The sequence below is a fragment of the Toxotes jaculatrix genome, chromosome 13 (genome assembly GCF_017976425.1).
Source record: "Toxotes jaculatrix isolate fToxJac2 chromosome 13, fToxJac2.pri, whole genome shotgun sequence".
Lineage (NCBI taxonomy): Eukaryota > Metazoa > Chordata > Actinopteri > Toxotidae > Toxotes > Toxotes jaculatrix.
In genome coordinates this window covers 20,803,825-20,828,075 of record NC_054406.1, presented here as the reverse complement: position 1 = coordinate 20,828,075, position 24,251 = coordinate 20,803,825, and the positions used below count along the sequence as shown (strand labels likewise).

General features: G+C 42.0%; 2 protein-coding genes across 2 annotated transcripts; both read left to right on the top strand.

The window, feature by feature from the left end:
* Nucleotides 1-488: 488 nt before the first annotated feature.
* Nucleotides 489-7,439, top strand: tmem106bb (transmembrane protein 106Bb). Its single transcript, XM_041054036.1, has 8 exons — nt 489-565; nt 1,572-1,775; nt 1,978-2,041; nt 2,278-2,437; nt 4,328-4,468; nt 4,559-4,608; nt 5,281-5,334; nt 5,448-7,439. The coding sequence occupies exons 2-8, from the start codon at nt 1,580-1,582 to the stop codon at nt 5,584-5,586; spliced, it is 804 nt and encodes a 267-aa protein (XP_040909970.1). The 5' UTR covers nt 489-565; nt 1,572-1,579; the 3' UTR covers nt 5,587-7,439.
* Nucleotides 7,440-10,396: 2,957 nt separating this feature from the next.
* scin (scinderin) lies at nt 10,397-23,970 on the top strand. Its single transcript, XM_041052731.1, has 16 exons — nt 10,397-10,756; nt 15,459-15,613; nt 15,884-16,045; nt 16,146-16,295; nt 16,890-16,979; nt 17,556-17,688; nt 17,820-17,908; nt 18,021-18,236; nt 18,862-18,983; nt 19,590-19,680; nt 21,131-21,301; nt 21,387-21,564; nt 21,843-21,964; nt 22,465-22,542; nt 22,626-22,686; nt 23,185-23,970. The coding sequence occupies exons 1-16, from the start codon at nt 10,564-10,566 to the stop codon at nt 23,346-23,348; spliced, it is 2,175 nt and encodes a 724-aa protein (XP_040908665.1). The 5' UTR covers nt 10,397-10,563; the 3' UTR covers nt 23,349-23,970.
* Nucleotides 23,971-24,251: the final 281 nt, after the last annotated feature.

Sequence of the window (24,251 nt, the reverse complement as noted above, 5' to 3'; positions counted from 1 at the left end):
AGAGGTGCAGAAACACGGATGATCAACAATGTCAGTCAACTTTCCTTCGCCCGTCCACTTAACTGCAGCATGGGAAGGTGAGTTCAGGGACGTCTTGGAAATTCGGGAGTCGATGTTCGCCCTGGCACAAAACGAACAAACTGGAGTTAATCTTTTCTGCTTGTGTTTTTTCGAGTTCGAATTGAGTTTACTCTGGTAGGCACTGCGTCTAGGATATAATGCCCAGTCAAGTAGTCCCTTTATCACCAGGGTTTGTGGGATTCGCGATATTTGACGGTCCACCGGTCCATATTATCATGTAGGGGCATTAAGTGAGTTTATTTACTCATTAATCGAAGGAAAATCGTTCCGACCCGCTTTAACACCAGCGTATCACCTGAAAATGTGAGCGCTACAGTTATGTATTGTCAAGTACTCTGCCAACCAAAGTCAGCAGTATTCACTGAAGCTGCTTTTCCCCACGGTGGGAATGCATCATGTTCGCGCATGTCTGTTTCACAGAGGATAAACAAAACTGCATGACCCACTCTCAGCTGTTGTTTGGTCAATAAAGAGTCACATTCAGGTAATCCTCTCTGACCAAACTTAACTTAAATTACGTGTTTTTGTGGCAGCTCGGTCTTTGCCGTCATATGAATGGAGTGTGTTTGATTTTAACTAGCTAGTTAAGTTAGCTGTAGAGATATTGGTCACGGCTAACACTCAGTTTGGACAGTTTGTTAGCTGTCAGCTAGTTAGCTAGCAGGCTAACTATTACTCTGGTGGGGTATTGTTTGAAAGGGGCATTTAGACAACCTTCTTGTTCACTTGTTGTGTAATGCTCTTTGCTAACGTTACATCGACATGGACAGGAACTGCTCTCCTGGCAATATATTACAGGGTTTTTTTTCGGGTCACCAGCTCAGACTTAAAGTTCACAGGCCTAAACTAAGCTAACAGCGTAAACGTTAGCGTAAAACTAGCTAAATAACGTTACTACACGAAGTAAACAGTTCTCAGAGATTCAGATGTTACCAAGAGCAGCTCTGGGCTCAGTGGTCGTGGTTTAGGAGGGATTCCCGTGTAATAGCACACATGCTGTGCAACTTTGTTTGCTAACCAGAGCGTGAGAACATGGATGGGTTGTCAGTTGTTGGCTGACTCCCGATCTACCTGTTCTGTTGAGTCATCTGTGGATTTATAGACACCAGCTTGTGATAAAGTACCTTAATTTAACATCGCTGACATTTGGTCTAAACACCCGTACTTGATCTAACTTTCATCCAAACTGACCCACTGTTTGTGCAACAAATGATGGAGATTTTCAGCTGTAGAAGTCACTGGTCAGAGTCAAGTTGTTTAACCAGCGGTCACTCACAGAACCTACTTTCCATGCAGTACATACCATGTATGTACTTTACAGTGTTGCTATTGTGACCAGGATATTCACCTCTTGCTGTTTACTGTTTCATCATTGCTTTCCACTGGTCCCTGACTCAGCCAGTCATTGAGTGCAGATATGGACAGTGTTGTTAAACCGAGCTTATTCTGTGAATCACAAGCTCCTAATTTGCAGGCCTTGTGTTTTTCAGGTGTGACTATGGGGAAGTCAATTTCCCACCTCACTAAGCAGACAGGTCACGGTGATGGTCAGGACAGCCTGACCTCTCCTCTGGAAGACACCCAGACTGAGGACGGCAAGGATGGAGACGTCTCCCAGTTTCCCTATGTGGAGTTCACGGGACGGGACAGTGTGACATGTCCCACATGTCAGGGCACGGGGAGGATACCCAGAGGTAACACTACTGTATACATGGTCTGGATGATGGTAGCCGAGCTGTTAGAGAAGCAGACTTAAGACTGAAAGTTAGTTGTCTATATAATTATAAAATATCCAGCGAATCCTGATGTAAACCAAAGGGATAATGCTAAACACCGTGGAGTCAGTTTCCAAAACAGCTGACAGTGACTCATCAGTGATTGATGCTTGTGTTTCAGGACAGGAAAACCAACTTGTGGCATTGATTCCTTACAGTGATCAAAGGCTGCGGCCCAGGAGGACGTAAGTACTTCTATTCTTATGTGTGTCTTATGTGTTTTTTTAAAGACTGTGGGAACCACCTACACTGTTTAACATGTAAGCATTTATTACTGCATTACCTCTTGCAGAATTAAAGGTACAAGGCTTTAAACTAACACACTAAATATAAAATAATTTACTGGATTTTGAAAGTGCAATGCAATTTCTGTGTGTTTAGTGTGGAAATGAAATGACGTGGTTGTCTCTGCCCTCTTCAGGAAGTTGTATGTAACAGCATCAGTGGTGGTCTGCCTGTTACTGTCCAGTCTGGCTGTCTTCTTTCTCTTCCCTCGCTCCATCGATGTGTCCTATGTTGGGGTGAAATCTGTTTTCGTCGGCTACGACCAAGACAAGCGCAGCGTTTATCTCAACATCACGGTGAGCTTCTACGCCACAGCCTGCAAATGCTGGAGCTTGCAATATGATTTCAATGCACTTTATACCTGTTAATGGTCCAACATCAACAACATCACCACATGGGGCATTTATGATGTTCTTGTGTAGCAAAAAAAGTAGCTTGAATTAGTTATTTAACACTAACACATATAGTTCTTGTGTAGCATAATTAAGTAAGAGCTCATTAAGCCTGGGCAATTAACTGAACGTTTACAAAATGCATCTGTTATAATCGTGGTGGTATAACAGCCAATCACCGGCAGGCAGGACATGAGTTAATTCATAACAAAAGAAGGGGAATCAGCATTTGATGTAAAATGATGTAACGCTGAGTGACCAGACTAAGTGATGGAGAAAATGGTTCAGGCATTGGAGAAGTGTCAACTGGAGGCACAGCTGCAGATCAGGATGAGGCCACAGTACAAAAATCCGAAAGCATGACGGTCGCGTGGGCGTACTCTGCCACCAGTGAACAGGATGCAGTACATAACCTAAATGCAAATACAGTCAAAAAATAGCTGCAGCTTCCAAGGGCGACCTCGAGCTGTTTGCTTTATCACCTGAAACACAATGTGATACGACATGATAAATGCATGGCAAAGAACAAAACAGTGACAAAGAGTCAAACACTTGTCCGGGAGTTTCAGAACAGGAGTTTGTTACACAAACACACTGCTGTCACTCCACACCCTAAAACATCCTGTGTACAAATGTCTTGTCAATATTAACCATTTTTATAGTCATAATAGATGTGAATTAAAGCCCCTTTTATTCAGAATTTAATATACCAGCGTACAGCCCAGCAAAAGGATGAGGTGTCATGTTCCTGATGTAGCTAATAAAGAAATATTGATCAGAGCAATCACAAACTGTAAACAGTGTATAAGAACAATGATATCGTTTGTAGTCTAGTGGTGTGATAACATACTAAATGTGTTCATTAAACACATTAGAATAATGACCTCAAACATCACGCATGAGTGTTTCTATTGGCCGACCGCCCACATCCGCACAGTCTAAGTGGAACGAGGATGAGCTCTGAACTGTCTCCTGTAGCCAGATGGACATCGCACTGACACACATGCCTGGGTTTGTGCAATGTGCAGGCTTCAGTTGAAGTGAAAACAGTGGAAACAGTAAATATTCATAGTACGGAAGTGTAATGTGAGCATAACCTTAGGGGAAAAAAAAAAGGTTCACCAGCATTGCTTTTCAAATTTGCATGTGAGATCTGATAGAAATGCTGGCAGAATGCAGATAAGGCGAATAATAAACAGGTTGTTTATTATCCAGCACTGTGCTCATCCAAGGTACCTTACCATTTTACTATCAGCTCCACCTCACCTACTGGGTGCAGTCAAGGAGCAAAAATAAAAATTGATATTACAAGATGAAGTATTTTTCTCTTAATTTCATTAACCTTAACCAATAAAAATGACCATAACAGCTACATGACAACAGTTCAACAGTTCAATCTATAGCCACTGCTATAAGCATACAGTCCAACACAATATATATATAATATATAACAATAATAAATCACCTGATCCTAGTCCCAGTTCATACTGTTGATTGGAAATGTACTACTGCCACCATGAGTAAGCTCATAGTTTCTAGATGATCAGCAGATGTATTCATAAATTATAATACTGTATGCCTGCCACTGGTCTGGGTAGGCAGTCAGGTAAAGGGATGCTGGAGCAGTGATGCATCAGAGCTGAGGGGGTGTGTGTGTGGGAGTAGTGATAAATTTTATGACTTACTTTAAGGTATAGTCTTTAGAGATCAAATTTTCCTTCTTGGTTTTAGTCAGATTTCTTGGATAAGTGAAAGGGGGCATGTTCAACCAATCAACTCTGCTTGTCTTTCCAGAACACTCTCAACATCACCAACAACAACTACTACTCAGTGGAGGTCGCCAACATCACAGCCCAGGTGCAGTTTGCCAAGACGGTGATCGGTAAATCTCGCATCAGTAACATCACTGCCATCAGTCCTCTGGACATGAAACAGGTACAGCTCAGTATTTGTTCACCCGTTAACCGTCTCTCTGTGTGAGTCCAACTCTCAACTCTTTATTTTTCTCCTGTTTTCTTTTTCCAGATCGATTATATGGTTCCCACCATCATTGCAGATGAGATGAGCTACATGTAGTAAGTCGTGTGTACACAGAAGCACAGCGTGGACAACTAAGATGTTTGCCCACATGAACTGATCCAGCTATGCACATCTGTCAGGAGTTCATCAGGCTGACCTGTTTTCATGAGTAAAGATGAATAAATAAATAAAGACAGATGGAGGGTGATGTTCAGAGAGTTCATCCATCCATTAGCTATACTGCTTATTTTTTAAACGGTTGCAGAGGAGGCTGGAATGTATCCCAGCTGACAGTCTTTTTTTTTTTTTTCCAGGCTTCATTTGTTTGACCTCTGACCTTGGCTTTATGTGGTTTGTAGTTGTGACAGCTTGGAGCACACCATATCAAAAACAGGAGGCACATACACTATATGTGATGTGTTAGTGGCTGCATATAATAATTATATACATTATTCTTTAACCCTGTTGTTTATGTATTTGATTAATAATATCTGAGAGCATGGCTTTGCTTCACAGCAGGTTTGTTTTTGTCATGCTTTTTGGTGCAGTAAGTCATCAACATTGTTAAGTTTATTACCTGACAGTTTTTTGTGGTGTTATTAGTAGTAGTTGTAGTATTATTTTTAACCATGTGGGGTCAGTAGAGTTTCCAGGTTAAGAAGGTTCTCCCTGCTTGAAAACATTGTCAGTCTCAATTCACAATTACTAACCTTTGTTTTATTTTCCAGTGACTACTGTACTCTGCAAACCATCAAGGTTCATAACATTGTCGTCATGATGCAGTAAGTTGTGTTGCTCCTCTGTCATTTACTCTAATCCTGGTGTCAACATCTGAGTTAACGGTGTGTAGTGTGTGTGTTTGTGGCCTCACCTCGTCCCTCTCCACCCTCCGCAGAGTGACCGTCACCACAACATACTTTGGCCACGTGGAGCAGGTGTCTCAGGAAATGTACCAGTACGTGGACTGTGGAGGGAACACCACCTTGACCAGAGGGATGACCAAGCCATTCAGCATCCCACATCCAGCTGAGTAACCCCACCTGTCCTCCTCACTCACTCTGACTCTGGCCCTGGAAGGCCACCATAGGTTATTAACTGTGTTCCCACTTCTCCTCCACCTGCAGTGTCTAACAAACTGCTGTTGTCAGACCTATGACTCTTAATACAAACAAAAAAAAACTATTACAACAAATGGAAATACAACACCTGTATCTTGTAATTACAAAAAATTGATACTCAGCCCTAATTTCAAAATAAGATGCAGTGGTTGTAATAGTGATATTATAAATAGGGCACTTATTTTCTCCTCATTGGTCTCTTTGTCAATTCCATCTTGTAATTTCATAGTTATTCAGGAGAAATGGGCTTAGAAAACAAATTACATTAAAAAAGCTCAAAAAAGTATCAAATCAAAGTATCATTTACATTATTTAGTATTGGACTCAGTATTTCTAACAGTATTGAAAAAATAATTACGTTGTTATCGTGACAACACTGTTACCATCATACCATCAGTTTTGCTCTATAAGTCAGAGGGAGGTGCTTTGATGCAGGAAAAAAAACAACTTTATTTTCATTCTTTCTCTACCTAACAAACCATAATGCACTTTATAAGTCTATTTAAAATGCACTCTTTATTTATGGTACCGAGTTCTCAAAAGCGTGTTTATCCCCCACAGTGTGTTGAGCTCTGTGAGGATGGGTCATCAAAGACTGGTGTCACTACATGATTAGAGGATTCAGATACAGCTGTGTCTGATTCTCAGATAAGCTCGTGTTGCTCGTAGAGTTTCTCTCTTGACTGCACTGTCTGCTTTGGATTTGTACAATCGGCTGACTTGCCTACCACAGCATTTAGCTGTTGGGGCCTCAGCATTAAAGTGTGTTCATTGCTATTATGGGTCACTGTTACTTTGTAATATATCAAAGACATTCCTGTTGCGTTTGAATTTGAAGTTAGAAGTGAAAAGTCTAAGGTGGTAGGTCACTCTTCTAATCTGTGTGTTATAGTGGTCCAGCTTTTAAGAGGCTTCTGGGAAATTCTGTTTTTTATTTTTCCACACAGAGTCTGATGAGAATTCTTAAACTGATGTTTACTCTTTAAAGAGTTTTGGCTCGACGCAACGCAACTCTGCAACAAAACCTCTTCATTGCAATGGAATCACTGGGATCAGTGGATTTGCTTGTCAGAGTGAAGTAAATCTTAACGCAACAAGTTCAGCTTTGGTGAACTTTGACATCCACAGTTATGTCGTTAAGGCTGATCCTTAAAGGAACAGAGGGCTGGGGAGTCCAAATCAGAGTTAGTAAGCTGTTAAACCACATACTTTTATTTAACTCTGCTCTAGTGGAGTAAAACAAAAGACATATGGTTTGTGGACAGTTATGACTCAGATAACGACCGGGCTTGCTTGCTAAGAGCTAGCTTGGAGAGCTATTATTGTTTGAGGACTTTTCTGTCGTTTCATTATGTCACCTTGCTGTGCTGTGACCTGTCCTCCTCTACAGCTGTTTAAAAGCACACTACATCTGTATACTGTATGTGCATGTATATAGATATGAATTGATACATTGGGCATAGAGAACTAAACTGTTTTTCATCTTGTAAATACTTTGAAAATGTGTTTATAGTGTCTTCATAGAAACTTTGATAGGTTGGGAAAACACACTACATCTGTAACATTACATCTGAGTAGAATTTAAAGAAAAGCACATTCATGGTTTGTTTTTTTTAATCCTAACATTCACCCTTAACAATCCTTATGAACATTTAACATTTGAAAAACTGTTTAAGACTCCTACCTCTTCGGGCATTTTAAACATTTTGTTGGTTTGTATTCTTAGCTACTGTTTGATGTGGGAGCATGAATAAAGTTTTACAACATTACCAACAGGGAGTGATTTATTTTTCTATCTATCTATCTGGGGATATTTGTTTTGGAGAGTAACAAGGTAAGAACACAATAGTCAGGCAGACTCCACATACTGTAGATCAGCTGGAGAGGATGGTCTGTGATTTATATGGTGGATTTACTGTACTTTGAAATATGGACAGTCATATGTACTGCTGAATACTTGTATGAAAACTTACTGATTTTCATACAAGTATTATTGGTCCATAATCAGTCTTCGTTATGAACTGAACACTTGATACATAACTCTGAAACACATTGATCTGCTGTGTCCCAAAAGAAGTTAAGAGCAGGAGGAATTATGCCATTTAAGCCACTGAAAGGCTTTTATTGTGAAATAAAAGCAAAACAATGGCTTAACAGGCAACCAAGAAGCTGCTGCTCAGGATAAAACTAATTTTGTATTTTTAGCCTATATGTTTTTTTGTTGTTGTTGTTGTTTTTTATATTCAACCTCACAACACAAAGTCAATTCATTGTGAGGGGAAAAAAAAGCTATTTACCTATATTGTAAACTTGTTTTTTGTGATCAGTCCATGGTGCTGAGACACAAATCATCATCATCATCCACAAGACCCATACCCTCAGTGACCCATACCCCCTGTGGGGTGATGTAGGGTGCAGAGGAGGAGCTTAGAGCCTGTTGCAGGATGTGACTTCAGTGAACAGGCAGCTGAAATGGAAGGAGCTGCAGCACCTTATCACTTTGTGCTCATAGCATACATCTCCATCCAGCCATGGTGTCAGTGAAGGTGAGTAGACCTCCACTGATGGGAACATTTTGCCCAGAAGTCTTTTAAATTTTGTTATGTCTTCCAGGCTTTAGTTCGCTTGCTGAGGATACGGTGTAACTCACACATCTCCTTCACATCCAGTCCTCCTCCACTGGTTCAGCTACCCTGGACTCAGATGTCCTTCAGTGGCCCGGGCCGAAGGCAGAGGCTTAAACCCCACAGAACAACTGTGCAGAGACCTAAAGATGGCTGTTCACAGATGCTTCCCGTCCTGTCTGATGGAGCTTGAGAGGAAGAATGAGATAAACTGTGCAGATCCAGGTGTGTAAAACACTATATATATTTTAGTTAAACGTCTGCCTTCATTGAATGTCAACAGCGGTCAGATGATCTCAGTGTTTGACCTACTGATTAGATCCGTCATCTGCTGCCAGCGGTGGGTGACAGATAACAGTCACATTAGTCACAGGAAACTGACATGCCACTCTCTACAACACGTGGTTAATCATGCGAAGTGTCAGTGTGGCCCATCTTGAAGATATGTCTGTTTCAGAGGGTTTAAATAGACGCACGCTGCTGTTGTGTAAGAGTGCGATGATAGAAATCTGCTCAGTTTGAAATGACTGTCGCTCAGCTGCTTGAATGATCTCACTCTTGCTCTTTATTCTTAGTTCTGGGGTGGTGTTTAATCCAAGTTCATGCCAGATCTTGAGGTCAAATGATTTTTTTTCTATGCACCGTTTCAGTCCACACATTCATGTCATACACACAGGGAAACAAAGTGCCACTCCTCATGAACCACAGCGCAACAGAGAACAGTGTGTGTTCAAAAAAATAGGCTTGAACTCACACTGCACTCTGTCAGGTGTGTCAGGATGTTTGGCCCCTAAACTCTCCCTCCAGCACTGTGTCAGCTCAGCCTCCTCCCAGCATGCACCTGACTCAAACTTTACCTGCAGGGATGTCCTTACTGTCACTCCCTCTGTCGTAGGTAGCGACCAAGTCTTTAAGCACTGAATATCAACTCTGTAGTGCTTTGTATTGTACATTCAATAACAGAGAACTGGTGAAGAACATATTTAGAGTCAACAGCAGTTAAGAATCTCTTTTTACACATTCTGTGGACATTGGACATTGTATGGAAACTAATATGGAAGACATGATTATGTTTTGTTCCTGTGTTCCTGACTGTCAACTTGTTCACCTTGTGAAATGCATGAATCTTGATCCTCAGGTTGCCTGTTTAGTGACACAGAGAGTAGAAATCCTACCACTCTGCAGTTTCCTGTCTTCAACCTCAGAGCCACTTAAAAGTGGGATGATGTGCATAGACAATGTGACCACTGAGTGGTCCAGACCATAGTAACAATGGAATATTTTACAGCTTGATTCAGTGCTAAGCAGTTTGTGGTTTGAGGTTTCGTTAGAAGCAGTGTAAAAAGATTTGTCTGGTTTTGGATCAGTCAAACGGAAACCATTTTGATCCTCCGTTTTGATAGCTCTTGTACTCTGCAGAGCATCTTGTGTTAGAAATGAATAAATCATCCAATCCTTTCTGATAAAATGCTGGATTGAACGCTCATATCTCATGAGCGCTCATGCCCATATCCATTACATTTGCTGCCAAATGAACCAGAAATGCTCCGAATAATAGCACTTATAGTTGTTGTTTCCGTTTCACAGAAACAGCACATTAACAGATAAAACTGACGGTTACTGAGGGTTTTTGGTCACAGAGTGCAGCTTAAGCTGATGAGGACTAGTTAACTCAACGAGCTACATCTGTTCTAATAGAACAGTTAACTATACATATATAACTATACATATATATATATATATATATATATATATATATATATATATATATATATATATATATATATATATATATATGTCTGCCTGTCTCTTATATGTAAAACATATTACTTTTTGAGTGATTCATTCTTTTTTAAAATATAACTATAAACCATATTAATTTAACAGTTAAATAAATTTGAATTATTTTAATTTTGTTTTTCCATCACCGTCAAATCAAAGGTGGGTGTGTGTATGTGTGTACTAAAAAGCTCAATTCATGCATCTGTGTTAGAGGATGCTGGTGTGTGTGTATGTTGGCAGCATGTGGACACACCCCCTCTATGTGTGTGTGTCTGTGTAAAGGCTAGAGAAAACAGAAGTAGAAACACAGCTGCTAAACACTCACTCACTCACTCCCTCACTCAGTCAGTGCATAAGAGGAACAGAGCAGCAGTGTGCTCCCTGTTTTCATTCATCCCACCCTCCTCTCACCTCACCTGGGATCCTCACTCTTCCTCAGAGCCTTACAGCAGCAGCAACAGCAGCAGCAGCAGCAGCATCAGAAAACATGGGGCTCCACCACAAAGAGTTCGCCAACGCAGGCAAGACATCTGGCCTGCAGGTCTGGAGGATCGAGAATATGGAGCTGGTCCCTGTGTCTGAGCGCTGGCATGGGAGCTTTTACACCGGAGATGCTTATGTGATCCTCTACACTGTCAAACAGAAGGACAGAGCTTCCTACCACCTGCACTACTGGCTGGGTAAGTGACTGAAGCCCTTGACCTTCTTAATTGGTTCCATTTCTTTTTTTTTTTTAATCCACCCACTCTCTCAAAATATGGGAACTGATTAATAACTGAATGTAGAGGAAAGTGGTGTGGAAAAAAGTGGTGCAGGGTAAGAGATGTGAACACTCAGGAAGTTCCTGAGGCGCATTCTGAGAAATTCAAGTTTGGACAGATAGTGTAACCAAGAAGAGTTTATCATCATGTTGTCACGCTAGAGTCAAAGTGCTGTATGGTCCGTATACTTTAATGATACAGGTTCAGAACTGATGCTCAGATGAAACTGGAACAGCATATTTACCCAGAGGTGATGTGCAGCAGTGCTGGGTCTCTCACTTCAGGAGATTTTCATGTCAGCTTTTCCAGTTTGACTCACTCTTCCAGTGTGTCTTGGCATGTAATCAGTCAGAGTGACATAACAACAAACTGACAGTTCTCCTGTTTGTACAGTGCGTCCACATGGAAACATGAAGGCGGCGACTGACCGGCCCTCTGTTCTGTGTGTTAAAACAAGCGCACCCAGTGTGTGCTGGGTTGCTGTCAGAGGGGAGGTACTCGGATCGTTTACTTACCCTACCCAACAAAACTGACCCCAGGTCAGTGTCACTAAAATGTTAAGTTATTACTAATAAAGTTCATTTAATACGACTGATCCCTTCTGGACATGGGTGGTATCCGTCTAACACTCATCTGTGGAGAGATGCTCTGCTTCTTCACAGATGATTCTTTGCTGGAGGGATTCCAGGTAACTCACGCACTCCATTTCCACAAAGCTATACGTTTAGGCAAATGAGGATGAAGTTTGTCTGTTGTGGTTTAAAAAAACAAACAAAGCCGAAGTGATGAAGTGGTGGAACTTGAAATGCAGTGTTTACCTTCAGTGGAGGAGAAGGTGAGGAGGCATTTGGTTTTCTCTTTTGACTTCTCCTGCTGAATGTCAGTGTCCAGTACAGACCAGATCCTGCCTGCCATCCAGAACCATGAGTTAAATTACTGACGAGCAGAGTGAATATTTCATTTCCCTGCCTCCTCCTGTAGAGTTAATCCCGCTCCATTGGGGCTTAATGTGATTATAATGGCAGAAGCTTTTTAATCAACATGTAAATGTAGTTTAAAACATCGGTACAGTTATATAATTCTTTTCTGAGATGAATTACAGTTTTTAGTGAAGACATCAGTCTGACACACTTCTTTAACTCTAGATCAGCTGATAGTCAGCACTCTATGGATATGGATCAGCTCAGTAAGTTTTGATCTTCAAATCAAACACAACCTTCCCAGTCATTTGTGCTCAGATGAGTCACGATCAGAATCAGCATGAGCTGATGAGCAGATGACTTCTTTGATCAACAGGCTTATGAATGTACGTGTTTATGTAGCGGGGTCACAAGCGTGGCAAAACAAAGTCATCTGATCGTGCACTGTACGTGGAGACAGAGAGGATAATGTTAGACCATAAACAATCATTACAGTTGGATCCTTTTATCGGGGTAGCTCTTTACAAGTGAGAGGCTCAGTTCATCAGACGGGTCTGACAGGATGAGCTGTCCATAGCTCATCCTGTCACAATAAAATGCCGAACAGGCAACGTGCAGCGATGCATGAAAGGGTTAAAAATGAAAATAAAACTGTCAACATTTTATGTCGGCAATTATCGCTATTAGCAACAACACTAACTCAGAATCTGGTGATGTTCCACTTGTGGTTATGGTTATGGTTATGTCTATCCCCACACACACACACACACCATCCTGCTGCCCCAAATACTCACTAGAGCACCAAATGTGGATTACTAATTTGCTAAAAACTACAGTGACCAGCTGTTTTAGCCTCCTCTTTAAAAATGACTCTGTACTGTAGATTTGTAAGCTGTTAAAAAGCAGTGGGCTTGAGGCTGAGATCCACAGACAGAGTGTGGGGAAGTCAGAAAGTATATTAGGAAGAATAAAGAGCGTTGCTAAGTTCAGTATCTCTAGGTATTACATTCATATGGCACAATCCAGCTCGCAGTTTATATCAAGTGTGTCTTTTATGTAACAAGACAGAATATGAGGCTGTGACATGCAGGAGACATAGGAGCTCCCATCCCATCACGATGCAACAGTTAAAGTCCGTTTTCCTTTTTTACTATATTATAAATATTTTAGATGCCCACCACTTTAGTGGAGCGAGCATCAGGCGTCAGCATCAGCATCAGGCGTCTCTGGACCTGAACAGCTCACCATCACTGAGGGGGAAAATGAATTCCCAAGTTTATCAAGGATAATGTCAGGGTGACTGTCAATAAATCTATTACAGAATGATTGGAATCCACCTTTGTGAGTGACCCCAGTCAGAGCTCAGACCTGGCCCCGTCACAGCAGACATTCTTCGAGTACATCTGAGCTGAAGCTCTTGTGGAGGAAGAATTCCTGTCCAAAATTCCTCCTCATCCGCAGCTACTGGAACAGCTTGTTTGAGGCTACTGCTGCCAAAAGAGGTTTGACCTGTTATGAGAAACGAGGTTTCACTTACTTCTTCCACCACTAAGTGAATGTTTAATGGTTATGTTCAGCAAAGACAAGATTGTAATTGTGCGTGTGTTATTAGCTGAAGTACACAGTGTATACTGTGACTTAGATGAAGATCAGGTCAGTTCACACTGATCGTTGCTGACATATTGTTATTCTTTTGTAATTTGGGTGAATTAACAGTGTGAAACACACACGGTGTGTATGCACTGTGCGTGTTTCATGTTTTCAGTTCTTTAGAAGTGGTTTTGGCATCACTCACTGGCAGTGTTTTGGACAGTCGTCAAATTGACATGTGTGACACGTGGAATGTTAAAGTGACTCATGGTATATACATGTTTTCTATGCGGAGCATCAGGCTGTTCTCTGTCCCTGACTGCTCAGTCAGCTATGAGCAGTCAGGGAGCTGTGAGCCCTCCGCTGTTCAGGAAAGAAGATGTGATTGCACAGAGAAAAGACTGAAGAGGTTCACTGGGTAAATAGTAGTGACTGTGTGAGTGTTTTAAAAAAGCAGAAACAGATACAGATACTATCCTCTGTTTGCATTTATTAATTAACTTTTGTTTGATGCACTGGATGTAAATAGATTATCCTAATCCTGAGCCAACACTAAGTACACACATTCTACATCAGCGCTGTATGATGTGTTGAATCTGAGGGACGACTTTGAGCAGTGAGCGTGCTTCCTTCCTGGACTGCAAAAACCCCCTCCGTCACCTCTGGGAGTAGAACGTCAATACAGCTAAGATGTTCACTTTCTCTAAGAACCGCATCAGCATCAATCAATAAGCATCATACATGCAAATGGACGCTTATTTCCTGTCGTGCAGGACGACAGGAAGACCGAGCACTTTCCATGCAGCTGGTGTAAAACAGGGGAGCTTTCTGCTGACACAGCGCTGTCACCCACAAACAGTCACTGTTGTTATACCATCAGTCAGAAAGGGTGATGTTTTCTGCATTTTCATTTCTCTTTCTGGACTGTTGTTTTTTTGTTCCTTAAAACTTCAGTTGAGTGAAATGAGTTTCACACAAACCATTTTGCACATAAAACAGTAATTTCAAGTCATTTCGAGCTAAAATGAAATCAAATAATTGTTTTATATCTTACGAACCAAATCATTTGTTCAGAATGTTTTGCCTTGTGTGTGCATGTGTGTCATTTTTGAGTCGATCCTGTAAACAGGTGTGTTTTTTCAGTGTGTTTTTCAGTGTGATTTTAATCGATCTGTGCACTCTAAAGTTTTTTAACAGACCCCGGGGAGGGTGCAGCCGGTGACCTGTGTGGGGGTGTTACTCAGAAATGTTTTGCATTAAACGCTGAAACTCTTTGCCAGATGTTTCCACCATTAGTGTGTAGCTTTATTTCTTCTCATTGTCTTGCCACGGGAAAATGGCTGAGTCAGTGTGTCTTCAGGGCAAGTCTCAAGTCTTTGAGGGTAAATTACAGTTTCCTGACTTTAAGTGACACATGTGGATTCTCCTGTCAAAACTGTGACCGAGTCCTTAAACTGACATTCAAGGTGTGTGGTGACACAAAGCCCGCCTGATGTTGTCTTTATTTATTTACTTTTTTGTTTTGTTCTAGACCTAGATCAGAGGCCTGTACCACAAATCGAGATTAGTGGAGCAGGAACTTCAGAGGATCAGATCAAAACCTGTCGACAGCCTGACGACACACACACAAAAAAAAACCTAATAATAAAGAGCAATAGATATTTTTTTATGAATCAGTAGAATCAATCAACTGTTTGTTACTCTGGTTTTAAAACAGAACACTGACGATTAGCTGCGTTTTATTTGTGCGGTTATTCCTGACAGTGTTGATGCTTTTACACTCTTACACCATCACTGCAGCTCAGAACAGCATGAAAACACTTTATAACAGGAAATAAAAACGATTCCCTCTGATGCCCTTAATGAGAAAAGTAATCCACACACACTGTTGATGATCTGGCCTCATCAGGCATTTTCCCCCTCCCCTCTTTGCTGTAGCAGCAGAAACAGTCTGACACTATTTGCAACTTTATTATGTGCATCACATGTTCAGGTGTTTGTTCATCGTCAGACATAAAATAAACACCTGCTCTATACAAAAATGTGTATATTCCATGTATATTCACATTGCCTCAGTGACCTTCATCTGAGCCTGTGTTGGTTCTTTAAAGGAAACGAGTGCAGCCACGATGAGAGCACCGCGGCGGCCATCTTTGCCGTGCAGCTGGATGACTACCTGGGTGGAAAGCCGGTCCAGTACAGAGAGCTGCAGGGGGTCGAGTCTACAGCCTTCACCAGCTACTTCAAGGGAGGAATCACTTACAAAGTAGGGATCATTAAAATGGAATCAGATGACTTGTACTGAAAATGTTCATTAAACTCCATATTGCAATTATACTTTTCTTTCAAAGGGGATCTCTACAAGTAAAATTCTGCAAATTACATTGACCTTAGGGTTTTTAAAGTTTGAATCATGAGGGTTTTTTTTGCCATAAACTGGGAACAGTGACTCATGGGACAGGAGGAGAAGTTAGAGTCTAAAGTAAACTGAGGGATGAAAGAAGGTTGGCAACATGTTGTGTTCTGTGCCCCTCAGACAGGAGGCGTGGCCTCAGGTTTCCACCACGTGGTCACCAACGGCCTTTCGGCACAGAGGCTCCTCCACATCAAGGGCCGGCGTGTCGTCAGGGCCACCCAGGTCCCCCTCAGCTGGTCCAGCTTCAACAGTGGAGACTGCTTCATTGTTGACCTTGGAGATGTGAGGACTAACGGTTATGTAAACTGTTTTCAGAGGGAGGGCTGGGCAAAATGATGTTTACAATGATTCCCTGTCTGCCTGTGTGTTTATATGTTTTTAGAAAATCTACCAGTGGTGTGGATCCAAGTGTAACAAATTTGAGCGACTGAAGGCAGCACAAGTGGCCAGAGGAATCCGAGACAATGAGAGAAATTCCCGTGCTGAACTGGTGGTCGTAGAGGAAGGAAGCGAACCATCCGAGTTAACCGATGTGAGTCTCAACTCTTTCTGTCTAAAGTTTTTTTGACCTGCTTAATGTGCGTCTGACTTGGACTTTATCAAGATCTAAGTAATAATCATAAAATATTGTGATAAGGTAGAAGATAAGACTCTGAATAGTGGGAGTGAAAGTTAACTTACAGAACTTTGACAAAACAATCTAAAATCAAGGTGAACTCAGTCCAAACCCTGTTGTTTGCCGTGAAATAACTTCTCCCCATAAAAACACACGTTATGTCTCCATTTCTGTTTGTGTATGGATTTAAAAAAAAAAAATCTAAAAGGTCTTACTATGTGAGCTTTAGACTCTACAGAACCAGGCTTGCACAGTCTGTCTGAGACTCCCTGCCTCCAGTCTTTACACTGAGCTGGGCTAACCACATCCTGACTCCAGCTTCACGAATGAATTATTCCTTTAAAAGCCAACTAATCCTAGCTTTTCTGAAGCAGGTTCGCCATGGACAGGCATGTGACACCGCAGGTTCTCATTGTATGGTGTTTTGATATATGTGTAATTGTGGTTGAACTGGTTACCGTGAGTTCACTGGATGCATACGGCTTGTAAAATCATTCTTCATACCAACAGGTCCTCGGAGTCAAACCAGAGCTGTCAGAGGGAGATGATGATGATACAGAGGCAGACATGACCAACAGGAAGATGGCTAAACTATACATGGTACACTGTTCGCACAGACACTCACACCCACATACTCCAAATGCCAGTAATTCATTTCAGCTTATGTCTAATTCAAACTGAAAGTGAAACTAGAAAAAGAAAACAAACAAGCAATCATCAGGTGGATTAATTAAGTACCTATAGGGAATATTTGTTTATTCATCCCTTCACATCAAATGAGACAGAGTGTGTGTTTTGTTTTTTTCATGCAGGATGCTGTTCTGTATCTCTGCATGACAAAGATTGATTGTTGATTTTTTTAACGCAACCTTAACTTAAGCCTGGATTTTCATTCCAAAAAGAGTTTTACTGCTGAAAAACATCCTTTGAACAAGCTTGCTCACCCCATGCTAACTGGCAGTAAGAAGGCTTGTTAGATGGGTTACTAACAGGACAATAAGTTCTTTCACCGTTTATTCGAAGGACACATTTAGGACATTGACATCTGTCTGAAACTGTCTCTAAACCATTGCTCTTTAGTGGAGCACTTAATACTCTGACTCCTTCATTTTTGAGTTTTGTAGATGTTTGTACAAGTCGTTCGTGAATGAACGGATTTGTGTGCTTGTCTCTCAGGTTTCTGACGCATCAGGATCCATGAAAGTGACGGTTGTGAAGGAGGAAAACCCGTTCCTGCAGAGCGACCTGCTGTCAGACGAATGCTTCATCCTGGATCACGGCAAAAACAAGATGATATTTGTATGGAAAGGTACTCACACAGCGCTCCTGAGAGTTTCATTATCTGCTGCGAATGGCTTGTTTGTCTTTGTCTTTGACTGTGCAGCAGGCCGTGTGGGTTTGTCCTGTCAACATTGATCCCGTCTCATTTATCTCACATAGGCCATAATGCCAACCCCAGTGAAAGAAAGGAGGCCATGAAAACAGCTGAGGGCTTCATCCAACAGATGGGCTACCCAGCCAACACTCAGGTTTGCTTCCACTTTTCTGCTCTATTATTTATATCATTAACAAGCGCTTCATTTCAGTTTCAGATTCAAGTGGTTTTGCTGCTAATCGTGTTGCTGCTGACGGTTCCTGCAGATCCAGGTGCTGCCAGAGGGAGGAGAGACTCCCATGTTCAAGCAGTTCTTCCTGAGCTGGAAGGACAGAGATCAGAGCGAGGGTTTTGGCAAGATGTTTGTCACAGAGAGGATCGCCAGGATCCAGCAGGTGGAGTTTGATGCCTCCAAGCTCCACGAGTCCCACCAGATGGCGGCCCAGTACAACATGGTGGATGATGGGAGTGGAGACACACAGGTGAAGACCATGCTAATGCATTTAATGATGTAGCGCTGAATAACTAGCTGAGTAGCTGTAACTTCCCGTCAACCCAAAGGCTCTTGAGGTTATGAAGCATGTATTTATTTCTGCTCCTTTCATCTTAAAGGTGTTGCTCTAAAGCTAACATGCATCAGTGAATGATCCTCAGTTGGAGAAAAGAGTCAATAAATGAACACGATTACACTTTGTTCAGCGTAGTTGCAGACTTGAATTTCCTTATTGGACTGATGGAAGTCTACTGTAGCTATTTATTCAACTGTCCCTTGACGGGGACAAAGTGCTGGTGGCAGCAGAAGATGATGTCAAACAGATAAGACATGTTTATGTGTAGAACTATATAATTATAACTTCACAGTCAAACCCAGTAATAATTCACTTTGGTGATTTGCAGTTAAAAATCGGAGTGAATCTTTTTTTTTATGTCTATTTAACATTTAAAAATCTTACTCAGGCTTATGACGGATAAGGGAGGAACATTTAGCCCTGTTCCTAGAGGAACATCAAAGAGTATGTTTGTATGTCTTTATGTGAAGTTACCATGTTATTACAAACAATCCATTTACATGACGCTTACATTGTGCTTCTTGTTTCAATGTCACAGATCTGGAGGGTGGAGAGCAGCGGCCGAGTCCCCGTCGACTCAAACAGCTACGGTCAGTTCTACGGCGGAGACTGCTACATCATCCTGTACACTTACGGGAGGAGGCAGATCATCTACACTTGGTATAAACCCCCATCAGATACTGAGCTGGTTTGCATAGACAACAAAGAGCTGTGACTTTCTCAGTGATACGCTCTGATGCTCCGCACCACGCTTCCTGATTTATGTTGACAATATCTTTGGTTTATTTTCATATTGTTCCAGCGTTTGAAATGACAGCTGTGATGTTTAAATGACCTGTTTAAGTTCAGATTATTTTATTACTTCAACAATAAATTTTAACAATGAATCAAATGATGAAAGGTATCACTCTCGGTGGGACACGCGTATAGAAATATCTTGTGAGTGTGTCACAACTTCTATGCGGAAAACAGCTACCTGCAGCAGATGGAGACCAGGCTGATAAGAGCCTGAACCAAAAGAGAAAGGTTGTGGCTATAAAAACAAAACAACGAGCTGAAAGAGGCTACAAAGCTCAGCAGAGCCGGTGATAATTCTCTGTGAATTCGTCTCCATGAGCGACTCCTTTCACATTACAGATATTCATTTGACCCGGTGGTAAAATAAAAATAAAAATATTGATTAGTGCAGTTCTAAGGTTTCCTCTCGTGCCACCTTAAAACCCACCCAGTACTAATCACTGTTAAATGTGTCCTTCTGGCCTGTAGGCAGGGAGCCAGCTCCTCTTTGGATGAGCTAACAGCCTCAGCGTTCCTGACCGTAGAACTGGATCGTTCACTGGGAGGGAATGCAGTGCAGGTACAGTCGGTGAAGTGAAAATAAACAGCACACGCAAACAAACACCTGACATTGTTCAGAAATCTAAATATATCTTTGCCAAGTGGAGATGAAAGATGTTTGTGATGTTTCTTTTCACACTAGCCAGCGTTGGCTCAGTTTAAACTGGTGGTAGATCACCATGGTAACCTATGCTGCTTGGTTAATCTGTTCCAGAGCAGGTTAACTTCAATTATGAGAAAAAATAATCCACACACCATTGATTATAAATGAACATTTCATTCATATTGACTTCATCGGAACATGAACTACTTTTCTCCTCCCCCTCCCCTCTCTGCCTTATCTGCAGAAAGTCTTTTTAACTTTTTCATTTGCGTCACATATTTAGTTATAGTTTGTTCATATCAAAGAAAAGCAAAAAAAAAACCCTCTATGCTGAAAACTCTTGTTTGAATTCTTATTTGCTGTATATCGTTGGCCTTACTTTCATATTTGGAGTTTATTTGTTTCCACAGTTTCTTAATATAGTCCAGTTATGTGTTCACATTTTTATTATGTGATCACTTCCTGCTGTCATATATAACTGCATGTGGCTGTAGCTTCAAAACATATAAGCCATGGACAGTAGTATAAGTTTAAATCAACATAAAGATATGAGCTTTGGTGTCTCTCTTATCTTTTTTAATAGCACACTGAGATGCTCATATCTTTACACAGTAGAAACTTTTCCATATTTCATATAGTGCTTATCTAATCTGTCCATCAGGGGGAAGATATCTGTTCATATGTGTCCATTCTTACTCATATAAGGCTCCTGCCTTATATGATGGGAGGTTGGATCCATATCTCAGTTCTGGTGCAGAGCGCAGACATTCAGACAGGTGCAGTGAAGCAGGTAGAGAGACAGACACAGGTTACGGGAATGCAAGTTGATAACAAAGGAAACATGGAAACAGAACAACCTGGCAGGGAGCAGGTGGAAAGGGTTGGTTTAAGTAGTGAGGGGGTGACTGGGGAGTGAGGAACAGGTGAGCAGGTGGGTGTGGATGTCAGGGGACTGGGACTGGTGGGGACGTCTGGGGGTATCTGGTGGCTGGATGGATACATGAATACACAAATAAGTCTGATCAGCCTCCAGATCTGCAATTATCTGAGTAGCAACATAATCCAACTTGGTGATCCACTTACTTGTCCTCCAGCGCCACCATGAGGTTGACATGTGTGTCTCTAGGATGGCTTGTCATGATATTTGCCAAAGATCTTCATGCTTCATGCAGAGTTTGTAATAACTTCATGAACCCCTGACTTTTCATCTAGTGCCATCAACAGACACTCCCATCAGCCTTAGAGGTACTTTGGGTTTAGTGTTAATTAGCAAGCAGACACAATTAACTAATTGCTCTCAAATCTGAGATAGAATTTTCTTTAATCTGGCCTGTTACAGAGATTTTTTTTTTGTGTGTGGCTTCAGGTCAGAGTGTGCCAGGGTAAAGAACCCCCCCATCTGCTGAGCCTCTTCAAGACTAAACCCCTCATTGTGTATAAGAATGGCACGTCCCGCCATGGAGGCCAGTCCCCACCACCTCCAACCCGACTGTTTCAGATACGACGGAACCTGGACACCATCACCAGAATCGCCGAGGTGAGGGTTTTCTCTCGGTGTTGTGACTGGAGTTGTGATGATTGTGATAAACTCTGTTTTATCCTTGTTTTTGTCCTTGTTTCAGGTTGATGCCAGGGCAGCCAGTCTGAACTCTAACGACGCCTTCCTGCTGAAGATGGCTGATGGGAGGAGCTACCTGTGGATGGGCAAAGGGGCCAGCAAAGAGGAGGAGAAGGGAGCTGAGTATATGAGCAAAGTGCTGAACTGCGTCAGCAGCCGCATCACGGAGGGAAATGAACCAGGTCGCCATCTACATTTGACTTATGTACATGACAGTTGCCTGTTGTCTGTCTATGGGGGATGTGAACAGTTTTTATTTCTCTCTGTTCTGACTGACACATTTGCCACACACACACACACACACACACATATCTGTTTTGCAGCTGGTAAAGGGTTGCAGCAGAAGACCGATCAGGACTCAAACTACACGTCAAACCACAGCAGTCAGGCCTCACAGCCTCACCTTTGCCACCTAAGTCTGACGTCTGAAGGTGTGTATGTTGTGTTTGTTGTGTTGCAGCTGAATTCTGGGCTGCATTAGGGGGGAAGACAGAGTACCAGACCTCAGAGAGGCTGGAGAGTCAGGCCATGGTTCACCCTCCCCGTCTCTTTGGATGTTCCAACAAGACCGGCAGGTTCATAGTAAGTAACTGAACCACATTATTCTCTCTTACTATTAACCCTCCTTTTGATGAATGTTGAATTATCTTTAAACGGTTTTGCTCGGATTGGGCCAAACGCTCCTCCTGTACGTGTTCTCTGCTGCTGGTTTGCTGTTTCTGCTTCCACCAGGTAGTAATAGGATATTAAATGTTTCACAGGCTCACTCTGACGTGCAGCACTTTTTATAAAGTGTATTAAAAACTTCACTTGTGCGTTGGCCCTTCAATCATCACTCCCTCATCTACATTTTGCTCCTTTAATTCTGCCAGCATGCACTATTCCATTTGATTACCTGCTTTAAATGACAGGAAGCAATCATTATTTTTTTCAAGCACATTTCTCCTCAACACTTAAGTTCCCATGTTATATTCCTCGTGTGATCTCTGTGAATCCCTCTCCAATCTGGGAGAAGCACAGCAGTGTGCTGAATGGGATGTAGAGGAGTAATATTGTAAGCAGCGTTACGGTGTTGTGTACAGATCGAGGAAGTTCCCGGAGAGTTCACGCAGGACGACCTGGCTGAGGATGACGTGATGCTGCTGGATGTGTGGGATCAGGTACACACCTGTGCGACATGTTTCCACCGTTATCCCCGGGACAAAGTGAAGAGTCACTCTGACACACAGTCTCCTTGTTGCAGGTGTTTGTCTGGATTGGAAGGGATGCCAACGAGGTGGAGAGGGTCGAGTCCGTCCGATCTGGTGAGCTCTGTGGCTTTGTTCGGAAGCGCCTTAGGTTTAAATAGTGTTTCTGTTAGCGAGAGAGGCTAATCAGATACTTGTCTCCTGCTGGAGTGAATGTGCTGTTGTATTCCTCTGTCTGAGCGACACTCTGAGAGCATCCTCCACGGTCTGCCCTACATCCAGACTCCTTTCTCCTTCATTTTTAATTCATAATAAGACAGAAAAATCCACTCAGTCTTCCTGGTCCCACTGTATCCCAAGTAGGAGGATCCACCATGAGCATGTGCCTGTTGGCCAGTTGATTGATTTTTTTTTCAGTATCTGACCAAACGACAGTGTTTCCTGAACATGAATAAAGTGTTTCAGTAGCCTCAACTCAGGACACATTACCTGGACCTTGGTTTCCTTCTGAGCAGTCAATGTGGTTGCCTCTCGCTGCCACATGAGGTCACTGTTAACCAGTGGAACTGATCTCTGATGTAGTTTTGTGACTGTGGCTCTTTGTCTCCTCTGCAGCCAAACAGTACATAGAGACTGACCCGAGTGGCCGGGACAAGCTCACGTCTGTGGTGGTGGTGAAACAAGGCCATGAGCCCCCCACCTTCACGGGCTGGTTCCTGGCCTGGGACCCCTCCCACTGGGACTCTGTGACCAGGAGTATGAAGTCTATGAAGCTGTAAGACAGAGATGCTGATCCACACAGGGAAACTGAAATATGATCCTTCATATAATCAGTGTGTTGAAATAAATAAATTCAGTGCCCTTAAAGAGATAAATCATCTATGATTGTTAAAAAGAAATTATATTGACTGATTGATTGATGATTTTTGGTGTAATCAGATTTGATTGTATATGATTTTGCACATGAACAAAGGCCTTACAGTGTGTTGCAAAGCATTTATTGTTTACATGCATTTACAGATCATTCAAATTGTTCTTGAAATGAATAAATCCTTCACAGCCCTTTCCTTTTTTCAGCGTCAGCTGAACTTTTAAACATTGTGAATAGATTTAGACATTTGTTGCTATCAGCTTGAATGACTGCGTCATGTGTGAAAGCTGCTGAAGCGTCAGCCTCCAGAGTTTCAAAGAATCTAAATTTCCGAGTTAAATATCAAAGCAGAAGATCAAACACCAGCACCAGGATGATACTTCCCACCTGGTGGAGAAGAAACTTGCCAAGTTTATCCTCAAGAACAGAGAACCTTCCTGAGAGCGACAGCCAATCCCACAGCAGTTTATTTTCGTTTCGTTTCGGTTTAAATAAGCTCTGCACCACAGTCAATAGCACACATTGTTCTCACGCTTTATCCTGAAGTTTCACAAGTACTGATGCATCTTCAGCTGCTAAAAAAAAACAAACTCTGGTTCTGGGCTCTCCGTGTTTTTTTTTTTTTTTTTCCTGTTCTCTGTTCTTGCTGTTCTATGGGGTCAAAGAAGTGTCAGTAAGATTTTCAGTTTGTAATCTAACGTTTGAAATCTAACAACAAAGCTGTTATCCATCTTGGTGACCTGAAGTTTGACTCCAGCTAAACTGCACTTACTCAGCAGCTGCATCAGAAAACACACACCATCATTGGATA

Bases quoted from the DNA above. Each gene is read 5' to 3' on its own strand.
- tmem106bb (XM_041054036.1), top strand. From the start codon at position 1,580: ATGGGGAAGTCAATTTCCCACCTCACTAAGCAGACAGGTCACGGTGAT. The intron at 1,776-1,977 runs GTAACACTACTG...CTTGTGTTTCAG, and splicing joins CACGGGGAGGATACCCAGAG to GACAGGAAAACCAACTTGTG. The intron at 4,609-5,280 runs GTAAGTCGTGTG...TTTATTTTCCAG, and splicing joins GATGAGATGAGCTACATGTA to TGACTACTGTACTCTGCAAA.
- scin (XM_041052731.1), top strand. From the start codon at position 10,564: ATGGGGCTCCACCACAAAGAGTTCGCCAACGCAGGCAAGACATCTGGC. The intron at 16,296-16,889 runs GTGAGTCTCAAC...TCATACCAACAG, and splicing joins AACCATCCGAGTTAACCGAT to GTCCTCGGAGTCAAACCAGA. The intron at 22,687-23,184 runs GTGAGCTCTGTG...TCTCCTCTGCAG, and splicing joins GGTCGAGTCCGTCCGATCTG to CCAAACAGTACATAGAGACT.